Source organism: Trichosurus vulpecula, chromosome 3 (assembly GCF_011100635.1).
Source record: "Trichosurus vulpecula isolate mTriVul1 chromosome 3, mTriVul1.pri, whole genome shotgun sequence".
NCBI lineage: Eukaryota > Metazoa > Chordata > Mammalia > Diprotodontia > Phalangeridae > Trichosurus > Trichosurus vulpecula.
In genome coordinates this window covers 322,499,790-322,514,923 of record NC_050575.1, presented here as the reverse complement: position 1 = coordinate 322,514,923, position 15,134 = coordinate 322,499,790, and the positions used below count along the sequence as shown (strand labels likewise).

Sequence of the window (15,134 nt, the reverse complement as noted above, 5' to 3'; positions counted from 1 at the left end):
GTTCTGTAAAATGTAATCAGTGAAATGAAACTACTCCTCAAAAAAATGTCCAAGTTAGGTAAGCAGTCTCCTGATCTAAAAAATTAAGGGGGCTGGGCTAGATGACCTCTGAGTTGCAATGGAGCTCTAGATCTACACAGTCCCCCCTTTGATAAGGCAGGCATCTGCAAGACAGTTGGTCAGGGTTAGTAATTGTGGAACAAAGCAAAGCTACGTAGTACAAAAGAGGCTATAATCATGACCTTGGCTTTCATTTGCAGTGTGCTCCAAATGAAAAACAAAACTAAAAAACCCCCAAAACCTGAATTCCAGCAGCATTCTCCAATAGCCTACCTGTCCCAATGCTTAAGACACAGTGGTCTCAACTACCAGCTAACTTTGTATTTCTCTTGGCTCCTGGTAGACCCTGGATTGTTTCTTCCCAACCAAAAAAATCTATTCTACCCTCCCACAATCTTCTTAAGCATCTTCTTCTCCCACCAATATCTGACAAATCAGACAGAAGACATTACCCTCCCCCCCCCCTCGCCCCATACTACTAGTCCAGTCCAGATATCAAAACAAAAATCTCAGCCCCACTTTCAACTGGAAAGCAGTGACTGACCACACCTCTCTCCACTCCCAGGAGGAGGTTAGAGGGGAAAAAAAAAAAAAATTCTGGTTTTACTTCCAGCTCAGCAACTGGCATTTCAAAGTTCAGCAAAAATGTTTCTATACCCTTACCCTAACACTTAAAAAGCATTTAAGTCTTGATGCACATTTTCATGCTATCTATTAAACTGGAAGAAGAAGGCAAGTCAAGTAGATCATAACATAGGCAACTAAAAAATCCTAATACTTGCCCTCAGAAGTTAGAAAGAACAGAATATTGAAAGAATAAAAATAATTTTTTGAAAACTGTTGATAGATGTGTGGTCAGAAAAAAATATATAAGAAACCCAAGATTAAATATTAGAAAAAAGATACAATACAAAATTAACAGATTTCTGAGACTATATAAGCAAAATGACAAATTAAGATATAGAGATTTAGTGTCATTTCTTTCAGAATGAAGATTAATGTTACTGAAGGAACAAAAATGCCTCAAAGAAAAACACTCTTTAAGAGCTTTAACTACTCAGGGTTGCCATGTCCACTTGAGAAATCTGGCAAAATTTTTAAATAGTAACTAATTAAATGTAAATACTTGGACTCTGAAGATCTCCTATTCACAAAATATACTAAAAGACTCAACAACAAAACAGAAAGATTTCAGCATGTCATTGTATATAACTAGACCATAAGCTAAATAATTTTAAAAGTACAACAACAAAACCAAACAGGTTTCTAAGGTCCTTTTCAGCTCCAACATTCCACAATTCAACTTGCCTTTAAAATGAGTTAATAAATAAATGAATAAATAAAATAAAATGAGTTAACCATAGATGTTTTCTGAAATAAATACAAATTTCTCTTTTAACTTCCAGCAATCAGTTGACATCAAGTATTTAAATCTTAGAGTAAGGTAGACCCATACATGTAAAGACAGTTTAAGATACTTTAATCTTGTATAATTTAAAGAAAATTCATAGCTCAGAACTATATCTAATAAGCCTACGGTCATTAAGAAGGGGAGAAACAAAAACTGAAAGTCAAACTACTTTGAGTTGTTTTTGTTTCTTTAGTTTACAGTTTTGTTTAAAGTAAAAACTCTGAAGACATACTATGTGAGTATAATCACTAAGGGTTCTTCACTATGTCAGGTTTTTGGAAGAACTGGTTAACGTTTTTATTTTCATAAATTAAACAGCAGAGATTTACTGTGAAGTCTGGCTAGATTATTAAAAAGGTCAAATGCCCTTCAAAGTCTGCTATGGCTGAGAGAGCAAAGTCCAAAAGTTGGTTTTAAGACTTCAAAATATAAGAAAATGGAGACATGGCATTTTAAAAGGTCAACAAATATTGCTAAAAAAGACTCAAGCTGATGACTTTAAATTTTATGAAGAACCCTGTATTTTAATCAACTACAATTCTCACAGTAAAAAACAACGGTGGATTCCTAAGATAGTGTTTAAAATATCCTAAGAAAGTAGATACCTAATACTTTGATTTTCAACACTATCAGAGCTACTTTGTAAAGCTTTAAGGTTTGACTTTGTCAAATACTTGACCAGAATACCTCTTTCTTCCCCACCCCACAAGAACCCCAGAAAATTACTGTTTTAATCCCTTGAAGTACTCCTTTCCCTGTATTTTGAAATTTAATTAACTCAGTACCTATTCCTAGTTTGTAGCACACCATATCAGAGTGTCACATTATTTACCTCAAACTAATCGGGTTATTAGGGAGAGAAGAATAAAAACACAACTTTAACCTTATTACTATAATCATTAGAAATAATTATAATAGCTAACATTTATATAGCACCTATTATGTACCAGGAACTATGATAAGCATCATTTGATCTTCACAACAACCCTGGGAGATTGGTGTAATTATTGTTCCCATTTTACAGATGAGAAAACTGAGGTAAACAGATGTATAAGTGACTTGCTCAAAGTCACACAACTAGTGTGTGTCTGAGGCTAGACTGAAATCACTAATATTATTTTCAACTTTTGCAATTTATAAAATAAATAATAATGGCAAAGCAGCTATAGGCCATCCTTTTCATATTAACCAATACGAAAGCAAAAAAAAAAAACAGCAAAAAACTGTACATAACTTTCCTTTCTAATTAGAGGCCCTGTCTCCTACCTACCAAAGGATCATTTTTTATTAAATTCAGCAGCATCAATGAAAATAGGAAAAAAAAGTGTTCTGAATGGATAACTAGTTTTGGATTACAATGAATGTATCAAGAAAACTCATTTTGGAGTTATGGTATTATTAGGAAGTATGAAGCACATCCCTAATTTTTGAGACCGTCAAAAGGGGGAGTTCCTATACTACTGCACACAACATCCCTTTTGCTAATGACAAGGTATGAACATTTGGCTGGACGGACATCAATCTAAAACCAGCCTAGTATCCAAAACCCAACTTTATCCCCCGCCCCCCCAACCTTTGTTTTGTTTTTTAATAGATGAGCAATCAGAAATCCAGAAAGGTAACATGACTTGACCTAAGTCACACCGAGGCACACATACCTGGGAGTAGAATCCAGACCTGACTAAGCTCAGTGCTCAGTTCTTTCTATCTCACTTTTTCACCAGCAGTTTGCTTTAAAAAGAGGTGAAGTTCTTTCAAACTTTTCAAACTTTTTCCTACATTTTAATATTAGTAATATGGATGACAATTATCAACTTGGAGCAAACATTTCTAAATATATAAAAATATTTAACTACGAACTTTCAGGACATTGTTAGAAAGGATATTTATTTACCAACAAAAATGGTGTCAGTTTAAATTAGAAAAAGCAATCTCAAAATTCAAGAAAGGTTGGGGCAGAGCACTGTCCCTGGAGTCAGGAGAATCTGAGTTCAAATCTGACCTCAAACACTTGACACTTCCTAGTGGTGCAACCCTGGACAAGTCACTGAACCACAATCACCTCACCAAAAAAAAAAAAAATTCAAGAAAGGTGTTTTTCGAAGTCTGACTTTTCTAATCTGATTGCTGACAAGTTACTGGTCTTTTCCACTAAATGCTATGTCATGTCCCAAGTAATTTTCACCATGTGCTCTAAGATTTACAACTACTTCCTCCTTTCAAACTCCCCTCTACTTCAACTGGACCCAATATTATAAGTATGGTCATCGGTCAATTTTCTGTGCTAGAATGCAACTACTAAAAACAGTTATCATACAAAGAAGCTATTCTTGCAGAGCTTTTTTTGCTCAGGCCTTTAACTTCATTAAAAAGCCAATGTACAGGTAGACACATTTCACACCACATTTATTAGCTTTAGTCACGAAAATCTGAAACTCACTTTAGAAAATCCAAAACTCACTTTAAAAATATCGGCTCTTCCTCCTCTTCATCTTTGCCCAACAATGTTCCACTTGCCTTGCACATGAGCTCTCCTTCCCTTTCTGCTTATCTGAGTCCCACCATTCCAAGAAGGGCCAGTTCAAGTGGCTCCTCCTACACAAGCCTTCTCAAGACCAAGATGAGCTCTTCCTTCCTATGCAGCACTCACATAGCAGTTATAAATTACACTGTAAGATAGTAAGTTTGTCTCTAGTTTCCGATTAAAATTGCAAAATCCCTAAAAGCAGAGTCTATGCCTTATTTCTGTTCATAACTCAAGAACCTTATAAACAGTGATCAAATTTGGAATGGCAATTCTCCATGATAAAGTTATCTATGAAAGCTTTCCTAAGCAACCTATTAAGGCTTTGATTTCAAATCATCATCATAATAAACAATAATAACCCTAGTTTTCAAAGTACTTCACCATACATTATCTCATTTGACCCTCAAATCAAACCTGTAGGATGGGTTAGGCAAGTGTTATTACCCCCTTTTTACAATGAGGAAATTTAAAAATTAAGCAACTTGCCCCAGTCTATTTAATGTTTGATTATGATGATACAGTAGTTTTAGTATAACCATTTTTAAACAAATTGAGTCTGTGTAAGAAGTTGCCTGAGCAGCAGGACCACCAACTTCTAACTTGATAGCAAATCCCTGTTTTTGACTGTTGCCAAGAAACTGTTAAGGAGTGGTTAAGGATACTAGTCAACTCTGAGACTTTGTTTTCTTGGGGCCCCTTTTCCTAGAATTAGTAAGGAAAGGTGAAACTGCAAGCCTGCAAATAAATCATAGTAACAAAAGCTGCATCTTGAAATATGCAGGATTCTATTCAAATATGATGCCTTTTTATACAAACCGAAGGAAATATTTCAGTACCAAACCACAGTGTTACAAAACCTGCAGTCAGAATGCATTTTGCAAGAGCCATGTGACACACACATGACTGTCAGCTAAACTGATGGGTGGACCAGAGGGGAAGGGGGTAGGGGCTCAGGGAATTTAGCAGCAACGAACTTCAAATTTTCAGAGAACACTCTGACATTACTTAATCTTCCCTTCTAACATACCGGTTTACTTTAAAGGCATCCATATCCATTTCAATCACATCATTACTATTTGAGTAATTTTACATGTATTGAGGGGAGGAAATTGGGGGAGTGGGGAAGAACGCCAGAATTTTCCCAAGAAAAGTTAATTCCAGTTAAAAGGAAAAGTGCCAAGTATGTCACATCTGCTGTCGCTGCTTCCCGATTAAGCAAGAAAAAGAAATGCATTAACTTTTCATGACACGTCATGAAACCTCATTCCTTATCTGCAAGCATTCAGGTACGGTAATCCAAAACTTGCGGATCTACCGGAAGATCCCACCACTTTCTCTTTCTCCTTTGACTTTTAGGGACAAGACCTGTGATTTCAGAAGTATCCGGGACTCTCAGGTGAAGAAACTCCCTCTGGCCACATAGCTTAGTACCTCCTCTGCAACTTCAGAGTCTCGGAGAGTGGCCTGGGAGCCCTGGCCGGGTTAGGTGACTGGCCCAGGGGCGCCAGGCGGTTTTTGGTGAGGCTCCGAGGCTAGTGGGACGAGCTGCTTGACTTTGTTCGTGTTAACACGGTAATGAGGGCAGGTGTACCTGTGCCCGAGGTCTTCCTTCTGACCTACACAAAACCGTGTTTTAAAGGGCGATGGAAGTCCTTCCACCCCGAGTGACCAGGCTCTTAGGAGAACAGGAGGACTGGCTCCCCCGGCCCTCGCCGAATTCCTCTAGGAAACGGGACTCGGGAAAATAAGTGCATTTTGAAAGTCGCTCCACACCTGCCCTTCTTCGCCCCTCTCCTCTTCTCACGGTCCCAGAGGGGCGTCCATGTTCACCCGCAGCCCGGCGGGGCCCCGAGGAAGGAGGGGGAAACAAGCTCGGGAGCCGGGGAGCCGTTCCCTTCTCCCCGTGACCCTGCCCCGCCCGCAGGAGGGCAGGGGCCGGCTGACAGCACCGTATCCCGACCACCACCCCCCCCCCCCCACGAATAACCCACCCGCTTCGCGGAAGTCAATGCCCTCAGAAAAAGGAACCCCTCGTCTGGCCCTCCGAAGCAGTCTCTCACGACCCCCCCTTCCTTCCCGGGCCTGCTTCGGGGAGCCTCCATTTCACCGGACCCCGCCCCCCCACCTGGGTCTTGCGGCTCCCTCTCAGCCGCACCCCCTCCACCGTCAGACAATAGGGCCCGCCTGGCCCGGCTCGGCCCGGCCCGGCTCGGAGTGGCGGGCCCTGGCTCGGCTGCGCGCCGGCCGCCTCCGGCTTGGCCCGTCCCGGCTCCGCATCGCCTGGCCCGGGCCCCACACGTCTCCTCTTCCTTCCCAGTGTCCGCCCCTCACCGCCCGGACCCGGCCTCGGTCCCGCTCCCGGCCCCTCACTCACTATTCGGGATTCATGCTGGACATGTCACTGCAGCTGCCGCCGCCGCCGCCGCCGCCACCTCCGCCCTTGGTACTGCTGCAACTACCGCCGCTGCCGCCTTGATTCTCCGCGCCCGGAACCGACGAAAAGGAATGAGAAAGTCCGTTCCGGGAGAGCAAACGTCTTCCCCCCTCCGCACCCAGTGAACACAATCAGCTGCCACTGCCGCCGCCGCTCCTGCCGCTCGGCTCTCGCTTCCACCCAAAATGGCCGCCGCCGAACCAGGAAATAGGGAAGCCTCAGACCGAAGGGCCTTTACACAGCCCAGAGGGCGGCCGCACCGCACTGCATGCCGGGCAAGTTAGTCCAGGCGCGCGCCTGGGGGCCCCGCAGCCAGATGGTTTGGCGAGGCGGCTGGGACTCGCTTTCCCGACGAGCCCGGCTCTCTTGGCGCATGCGTATTGAGGGAACTGTTGACCACCCCACTTTACCCCACTTCCCCCCCTTTCCTCTCCCCTCCCGACTGTCTCTCGGGAGAAGGCTCCGCTCTGACTCCCCCTAGCGGATTGGCTAAACTGAGCGGCCTCGGTGATGTCATCAGTGAAACGTGGCAGCTGGGCGAGTCAGCGACCTAAAGGGAAGGGGGTGGTGTCAAGGGAGGGGCTGAACTGCGGGAGAGGGGTGGGGCGAGAAGTGAGGGGCGGGGAAGAGGAAAGGAGAAAGGAGCCGGGAGGAAGGAAGAAAAGGGAAGGGTCCAGCTGGAGAGGAAACTCCAGGAGAAGGAAGCTTAGAAAGGCAGCTGGGTGGGAAACCTCTCTGAGACGGCTCACTTGAGAGCCTTAATTACACGAATATAAGATCCCTAGGAAAAGACTTTGAAAGGGGCTGGGAGCAAAGGCGATACACGCGATGCCTCTGCTGCACCTGGTTGAACTCTGGAGTTGTGTCCGTGTCAAACCGCAGCAATCCTGACTCCTCCCTCTCCCTCACCCCACCTGCAGTGAAACACACACACAAACACACAATTTCACCAGTGTCCTAATTAGTCCTGCGTATACCTGGTCTTATTCAGCCTGTTAGTACCTCTGATGCCCGCGCGCGCGCGCACACACACACACAAACACACACACAATTTCACAAGTCTCCTAATTAGTTTTCCTGCCTATACCTGGTCTAATTCATCGTGTTGGTAACCCCCACCCCCACATACACACGCGCACACACTTGCACAAGTCTCCTAATTAGTCCTGCTGCCTCTGCCTGGTCCAGTTCATCCTGTTGATACCTGGCTGTTGGAACAATCTATCTAAAGGTGGTATCATTATGTCACTGCTATGACCTGGGTGACCTCGGGCCAGTCATTGAGCCTCAGTTTCCTTATCTGTAAAATGGGGATTATTTGCCCATCTGGGTTGATGTGAGGTAACTCTTTGTAAACCTTAAGAACCTATGAGCTATGGACTTTAAAGACCAAGCCCAAAATTTTTTTTAAAATTATATATAATATACAATTACATATATATTTGTTCAATCAGTAGTGATCTGCCTTCTCACCCTTCCACTCTAACACCCCCCCACATACACATACACACACACACACACCCCACATACACACACACACACACACTTGTGAACTAAAGAACAAATTGTTATAAATATATATAGGCAATAAAAACAAATTCTCACATTGACCACGTCCTTTAAAAAATTATCTCCTTTCACACTCTGAATCCTTTTTTTTTTCTTCTGAAACCTCTATCAGGATGTGGGCAGCATGTTTCATCCTTAGTTCTCTGGAATTGTGGTTAGTTATTATGCTGATAAGAGTTCCCAGTTCTTTCTCCACCTTCATTTAGCAATGCATGAGGCAAGTTGCTTGTATCGTGGTATAAATTGTTCTGTTTCTGCTCACTTCACTTGCCATCAGTTCATACAAGTCTTCCCAGGTGTCTCTGAAACCATTCCCTTCAACACTTCTCACAACATAACAGTGTTCCCAAACATACGATAATTTGTTCATCCATTCTCCAATTTATGGATGCCCCCTCTAATTCCCATTCTTTGCCACCTCAAAAGAACTTTAAATATTTTTGTACCAACTTAGAGTTCATTTTGCTTAGGACTAAGCCCTCTCTTAATCTACCCTTCTTTCAATTTTCCCTCTCTACTCCTCTTTCCCTCCTATGTCAAATGAAATATATTTCTGAACCCAGGTGTATGTGTGTATATTCTTCCTTTGCTTAACCCATGCAGATGAAAGTAATGAAGTGTGAGATGTTCCCCTCACCCCTCTTCTATTTGTATACCCTAATTATGTCAGATAATTTTCCCTAATCTTCCTCCCCTCCTCTATTCCTCTTTCTTTTTCTTTCCATTCTTCTCTTAAGATCAAGAGGTAACAGAACTGCTCCTAGGCTTCATCTAATTAGACTCCCTTTACGAACCTTGATGATAATAAGGTTCAGAGGGTGTACATATATCATTTCTCTATAATAGAATGTAAGCAGTTAAGTCTAATCTTTGTTTAGGTGATCATCATTGTTACGTTTACCTTTTTATGTTTCTCTTACATCCCACTTTTGAACTTCAAAGTTTCTATACAACTCTGACCTTTTCATCAGGAGTGCTTAGAAATGCTTTATTTCATTAAAGGCCCATTTCCCCCTTGTTGTATTATATGCATTTTGCTGGGTAAGATCTTCTTAACCTGTAAGTCTGTATCCTTTGCCTTCTGGAATATATTTCAAGATTTCTATTCCTTTCAAGTGGTAGGTGCTAAATCTGTGTGATCCTGACTGTGGTCTATTTAGTATTTGAAATCTTGCTTTCTGGCTGCTTGTTTAATTTTTTTCTTTGGCCTGGAAACTTTGGATTTTAGCTATGATGTACCTGGGAAATTTCATTTTGGAGCTTATTTCAGGAGGGAACTGGTGGATTCTTTTTATATCTACTTTGCCTTCTTCTAAAAGATGTGGTCACTTTCCTTTTTTTTTTTAAATTCATGGTGTTCAGATAGTCTAATAATCTTTCAATTTTTTTCTCCTCCATCTGTTTTGCAGGTCAGTTGTTTTTGCTATGAGCTACTTTACATTTTCTTCTATTTTTCAGCCTTTTGATTTTGTTTTAATATTTCTTGTTGTTTCATGGAGTTTTTGGTTTCTATTTGGTCCATTCTATTTTTCAGGGAGTTTGTTGCTCAGACAAGGTTTTATACTTCTTGTCTCAAACTGTTAATTCCCTTTCCAATCCTTTCTTCCATAGCTCTCATTTCTTTTCTGTGTTTTTTCTTCAAGCTCTTTCAGTCCATTAATAACAACATCTCTCTCTCTCAATCTCTCTCTCTCTCTCTCTCTCTCTCTCTCTCTCGATTTCCCTCTCTCTCTCCCTCCCTCCCTCCCTCTTCCCCCCCCCACCCAGCAACACTTCCCCTGTGTGTAGGACTGTGACTCAGAACGGTGTAGTGAGCAACGAAGATGTCAGTGGGCACCTGTTCCCATCACACTACCTTACTATGGATCTGGGGGTGCCTAGTATAGGTCTGGGATCTCCTCTTGCCCTGATGCACAGTCTCTCCCTAGAAGCTGGAATGTACTCTATGACAGTGTGTTCCTGCCCCAACTCCCTCCCCAGTGTCAGTACACCTCTCTCTGTCTGTCTCCTTATGCCAACCTGAGCCAAACAAAGGACTTACTGTGACTTTTTCTGGATTTCACCATCAGGATTCGGTCTAGTGCATTTTAAGCCGATTTGGAGGAATTTTGTGGATGAGAACTTGGCTGTTTTGTTTCCTGCTACTCTACCATCTTGGCTCTGACTACTCTACCATCTTGGTTCCACCATGCCCAAATTCTTTAGAGAAGAATTCAAGGGCCTCTGAAAGCTGGACCCAACTTTTTTTTCTTAACTTTATCAATCTCTACAGGAATCGTTTGTTTCAGCCTGTAATATTAATTAAGGTGGGTTTTTTTTTCTCTTTTAGAATGCTAAAGTAATCAAGTGCCTTTGATTAAGTCTTACTAGGTGCAAAACCCCAGGCCCACCCTTTTGCTGATTAGGTGTAAAGCCTTCAGGTCCTAAGAAGGGTATATAAACTCAGAGGTTAGCATTTTGTTTGGGGCTTTCACTCACTGGAAGAGTGTTGGTACAAAGACTCTGGGTAGCCACTGGAGCCCCCCAGCTTTGAAGAAAACCCAGATGTTGGTGCTTTTCTTTTTGGTAACTATGTATGTGATGTCTTGATCAGACAAAGCCTGTCTGTTGGATTGTATTATTTGATCTGTTGGTATTTTCTGTTCGTAATTTCTATTTGTATTTGCTCTGAAGCTCAGGGTACTGGCTTTTGCCCCTGAACTAAGTGAATGGTATATGTATGTTTGATTAAAGTGAGATTGTTAACCCCTTAATGTTGCTTTCCTTAGAAAAGCAGATCAAATAACCTGTGCTGGCAGCTCTTGTTGCTGGTCTTGTTGGGTCTTATACTTCAGCAGCAGCTGCTAGCCACGTTGTTGCTACACAACCAGACTGATTACTTGCTTATTTCCTGAGCATGCCTTACCCATTCCAGGCTCCTGGCCTTTGCTCACTAATTCTCTTGGGTAGCCCTTCCTCTAATTCCTATCCCCTTCTCTACCTCCTCCTTGAAGACTTCTCTAACTACTCCAGCTAATTTCTATGTCCTCTAAACATCTAAAGAAAGCACCAATTATATGTGCCCCCACTAGGTACTTTATAATATAGGATGTCCCAAAAGTCTTAGTGCAGTTTAAAGCTTTACTAACTCTTTTGAGCCTGTCATGTAAGGAGGGAATTGCTTGCTATGAAGGGTAGGAGAAAACAAACATTTATTAAGCACCTATTAAGTGCCAGGCACCCTATTAAGTGTGCTTTACAAATATTATCTAATTTGATCCTCACATCAACCCTGAGAGGTAGGTGTTATTATTAACTCATTTTATAGCTGAAGAAACTGAAGCAGACTGAGGGTAATTGAGTTGCCCAGATTCACCCAGCCAGTAACTAACTGCAGTCAATTTTGAATTTATGCCTTCCTGACTCCAAGGCCAATGCTACCACCTAGCTGTCTAGGCCCAGGCTCCTGGGCCCACCATTCCATCTTCCTCCCTCCTAGTATGCTCTGGGACCTCCTGTAATTCCACCTCTACCAGGCCCCTCGCCTGAGCCTGTCCCCACTCAGATACCTCAATGATTCACAAATACCCATCCAGTCCTACTCTCCCCATCACCGTGACTCTGAACCTCCAGCTGTTTGTTATTTGTCCAAATCCATGTTCTGATTTGTTCAAATCCGTTCCAAGTGTTCTCCATCTAGGTGGCACAGTGAATAGAGAGCTGGGCCTGGAGTCAGGAACACCTGAGTTCAAATCTGAACTCAGACACTTACTAGCTGCATGACTCTAGGCAAGTCACTTAACTTCTCCCTGCATCAGTTTTCTCATCTATAAAATGGATATGTTGATAGCACCTACCTCCTAAGGTCATTGTGAGGATCAAATGAGATAATCATCATGACGCACTTGATGCAGTGCCTGGCACATGGAGCTCTAGAAATGCCTGCTGTTATTACTTAGATGTGATTATTATTATGATTATTTCCATCATCCCCTGCAATCCAATTGTCCCCACCCCGCAGTGTACCACTGTAAAGCTCCCTCTCCCTTTCCACTGTGTTCTATGGAATGTCACTCCAGAAGTAACAACTCGCTTTCATTTTATACCCTTTCCTTTCTCACTCCTTTGGTCTACAGGAATTTACAGAGACCTGGCTCCCTCCTAATAGCACAGCTTCTCTGGCCCCCCTTTCCACACTAGCTGCCCTTTCATTTATACCCCAACCAATCATGGTAGGGGAACTAGAATACTCCTTGTTCCCTATCATGACTTCTAGGCCCTCCCTCTATCATTGAGTAAACCTTTCCTTTGAGGTTCACTGAATCCATATTTACCACTCAATCAAGATTCTGGTAGCTGTTATTTACCGACTTCAAGGACACCCTGCTCTCTTCAATGAGTTCAGTGCCTGGATCACAGACTCTCTCTCTCTGTCTCTCTGTGTCTCTCTGTCTCTCTCTTTCTCTCCTCTCTCTCTCTGTGTCTCTCTCTGCCTCTCTGTCTCTCTGTCTCTCTATGTCTCTCTCTGCCTCTCTGTGTCTCTCTCTGTCTCTCTCTCTGTCTCTCTATGTCTCTCTCTGTCTCTCTGTGTCTCTCTCTTTCTCTCCTCTCTCTATGTCTCTCTCTGCCTCTCTCTCCTTTCTCTCTGTCTCAGTCTCTCTCTCTCTCTCTTTCTCTCTCTCTCTCTCTCTCTCTCTCTCTCTCTCTCTCTCAGTTTTGTTAGTAACAACAATAGCTAACCTTTATATAGTACTTACTCTGTTCCAGGGACTGTGCTAAGCACTTTACAGTTATCTCATTCAATCCTCACAACAGCCCTGCAAGGTAAGCGCTATTATTTTATATTTTACAAATGATGAAACCGAGGCAAACAGCCATTAAATGACTTGCCCAGGTCATACAACTACTAAATGTCTGAGGCTGGATTTGAATTCAGGCTTTCCTGACTCCACACCTGGTGTTCTCTCCACCTAGCTGTCCTGTTAGGTTGTTACACTACTCTGTCCTACCTTTCTTTCTGACTGCTCCTCACTTCTTTTGCTGGATCTTCATCCAAGTCATTCCTGCTAATCATCAAGACTCTATTGTGGACCCTATTCTCTTCTCCTATACTATTTTAGTTGGTGACTTCATCAGCTCTCATGGATTAAATTTTCATCTCTATGCTGATGACTATCAGATCTACTTATCCAGCCCTAACCTCCAGACTTGCATCCACAACTGCCTATTTGGTATCTCAAAATAGGTGTCTGTAACAGCAAACACTCTGGCACGACCAGGATGGCCTACTAGCCCAAGTTCTTTTATCTGCTTTTATAAAGGAAAGACAACTTTTAAAGGGGTCATCAATCTTTTTTTAATTACATTCACTAGGTCCGGAGAAAGGTCAGCACCTTGAACATAAAGAAAATGCAAGCAGAGAAATTAGCACAGAGATTCAACAGACAGGGCTCCAACTATCCACCTACATACACCATTGGATCAGGGGAGCACCACTACATCTGAGTAGTCTGGGGGCTCTTAACAAAATAGCTATTCAGAGTCCCGTCCAGGGAATCAAAAGGTACTTCTCATGAGCAAGCCCCGAAAGCAAAAGCTCACCACAGAATATATATACACTTTTGGCTAATAGGCTCAGAGCTAGAAGGCGCCACAACCCTCACAACCCTTGTGACTCAGTGCCTAATTAGTTTAGTACCAAAAGGTGCAAAAGCCTTCCTACAAGCAAGCCTCCTCTTAGGCAAGTTCCTCCCCCAATGGGCTCTATGTGACTCAGGATGTATCACAGCTGTAATTGAACACATATGGTCACATAGGCCTATTAAAGGATGGGGAAGATCTTCCTATTCCATTAACATTACAATGTCTTGTAGATACCTTAAAATCCACATATCCACTACCCAGTTTCTTTCTCTCTACAGATAACTATTCCTAACCTCCCTATTACTTTTCAGGGTACCTCTATGCTCCTAGTTACCTAGGCTTACAATCTGTGCGTTATTCTTGACTTCTCACTCTCGCTCACTGCCCTCACTGCCAAGTCCTATTGATTCTATCTTTACAACAACTCTTGTATATGCCTCCTTCTCCTCTGACTCTGCCACTACTCTGGCTCAGGCCCATGCCACCTCATTTCAAAAGCCTTCTACTTTGTCTCACTCCCTCACTCTCTCCCAACTCCAGTTCATCCTCCTCTCAGTTATCAAATTGACCTTCCTAAAGCACAGTTCTGACCATGTCACCTCAGTCCTGCCACTTTCAATCAATTCCAGTGGCTTCCTCTTGCCTCCAGGATCAAATATAAAATCTTCTGTTTGGCTTTCAAAGCTCTTCTTAACCTGACCCCTTTCTAACTTTATAGTCACATTTTATGGTCTTTAATCCCCTGCAGATACTCTGTGATCCAATGATATTGGCCTCCTTGCTGTTTCTCCCATGAGACACTCCATCTCCCAACTCAGGTTGTTTTCACTGGTTGTCCCCCATTAAAAATTTCTCCCTCCTCTTTCCTGACTCCTGACTTTTCTGGCTTCCTTCAAGCCCCAGCTATAACCCTACCTTCTATAAGAAGCCTCTCCCAATTGTTCTTGATGCTAGTCCTTGCTGAGATTATCTCCAATTTATCCTGTATAATTCTTGTCTGCATGTTGTTTCTCCTCCAACAATAGACTGTGAGCTCCCAGAGAGCAGGGACTTTTTTTTTTAATTTGGAAGGAGTTTGTTTTGGCCTTTTTTTGTATCCCTAACCCTTAGCATAGTACTTGGTACATCATAGATTCCTAATAAATGCTTTCTGACTTGACTTGACTTGACTTGACTTGACCCATCACTCTCTTCATCCCAGGTATTCCAAACCTCCTCTCTCCTCAGACTTCCTACACCACAGCCTTTAGCTCTCAGCAAATTACTTCATCTCATTCTTTACTGTAAATATAGAGATTGTACATCGTCCCATTTCCATTGTCCCACTAGAAGGCCCCACATTTCTCTACTCTACATCTCAGAACCCCTCTTAGGTGTCTGCCATCTTTTTTTACTGTAGTCCATAATGAAAGGGTGACTCTTCTTGCCAAATCTAGCCTTTCTTGTGTATTTGTCCTTCGTTCTTGAAAAGGACCACGGCATCAGGGAAATAATAACATGGCAGTTGACTT

General features: G+C 42.6%; 1 protein-coding gene across 1 annotated transcript in view; it reads right to left on the bottom strand.

Moving 5' to 3' along the window:
* RAB1A (RAB1A, member RAS oncogene family) overlaps window positions 1-6,876 on the bottom strand; it is a 45,670-nt gene extending 38,794 nt beyond the window's left edge. The window contains exon 1 of the mRNA XM_036751684.1: window positions 6,373-6,876. Within this exon, the coding sequence (XP_036607579.1) occupies window positions 6,373-6,395 (23 nt within the window). The 5' untranslated portion in view covers window positions 6,396-6,876. The remainder of the gene's footprint in view (window positions 1-6,372) is intronic.
* Window positions 6,877-15,134: the final 8,258 nt, after the last annotated feature.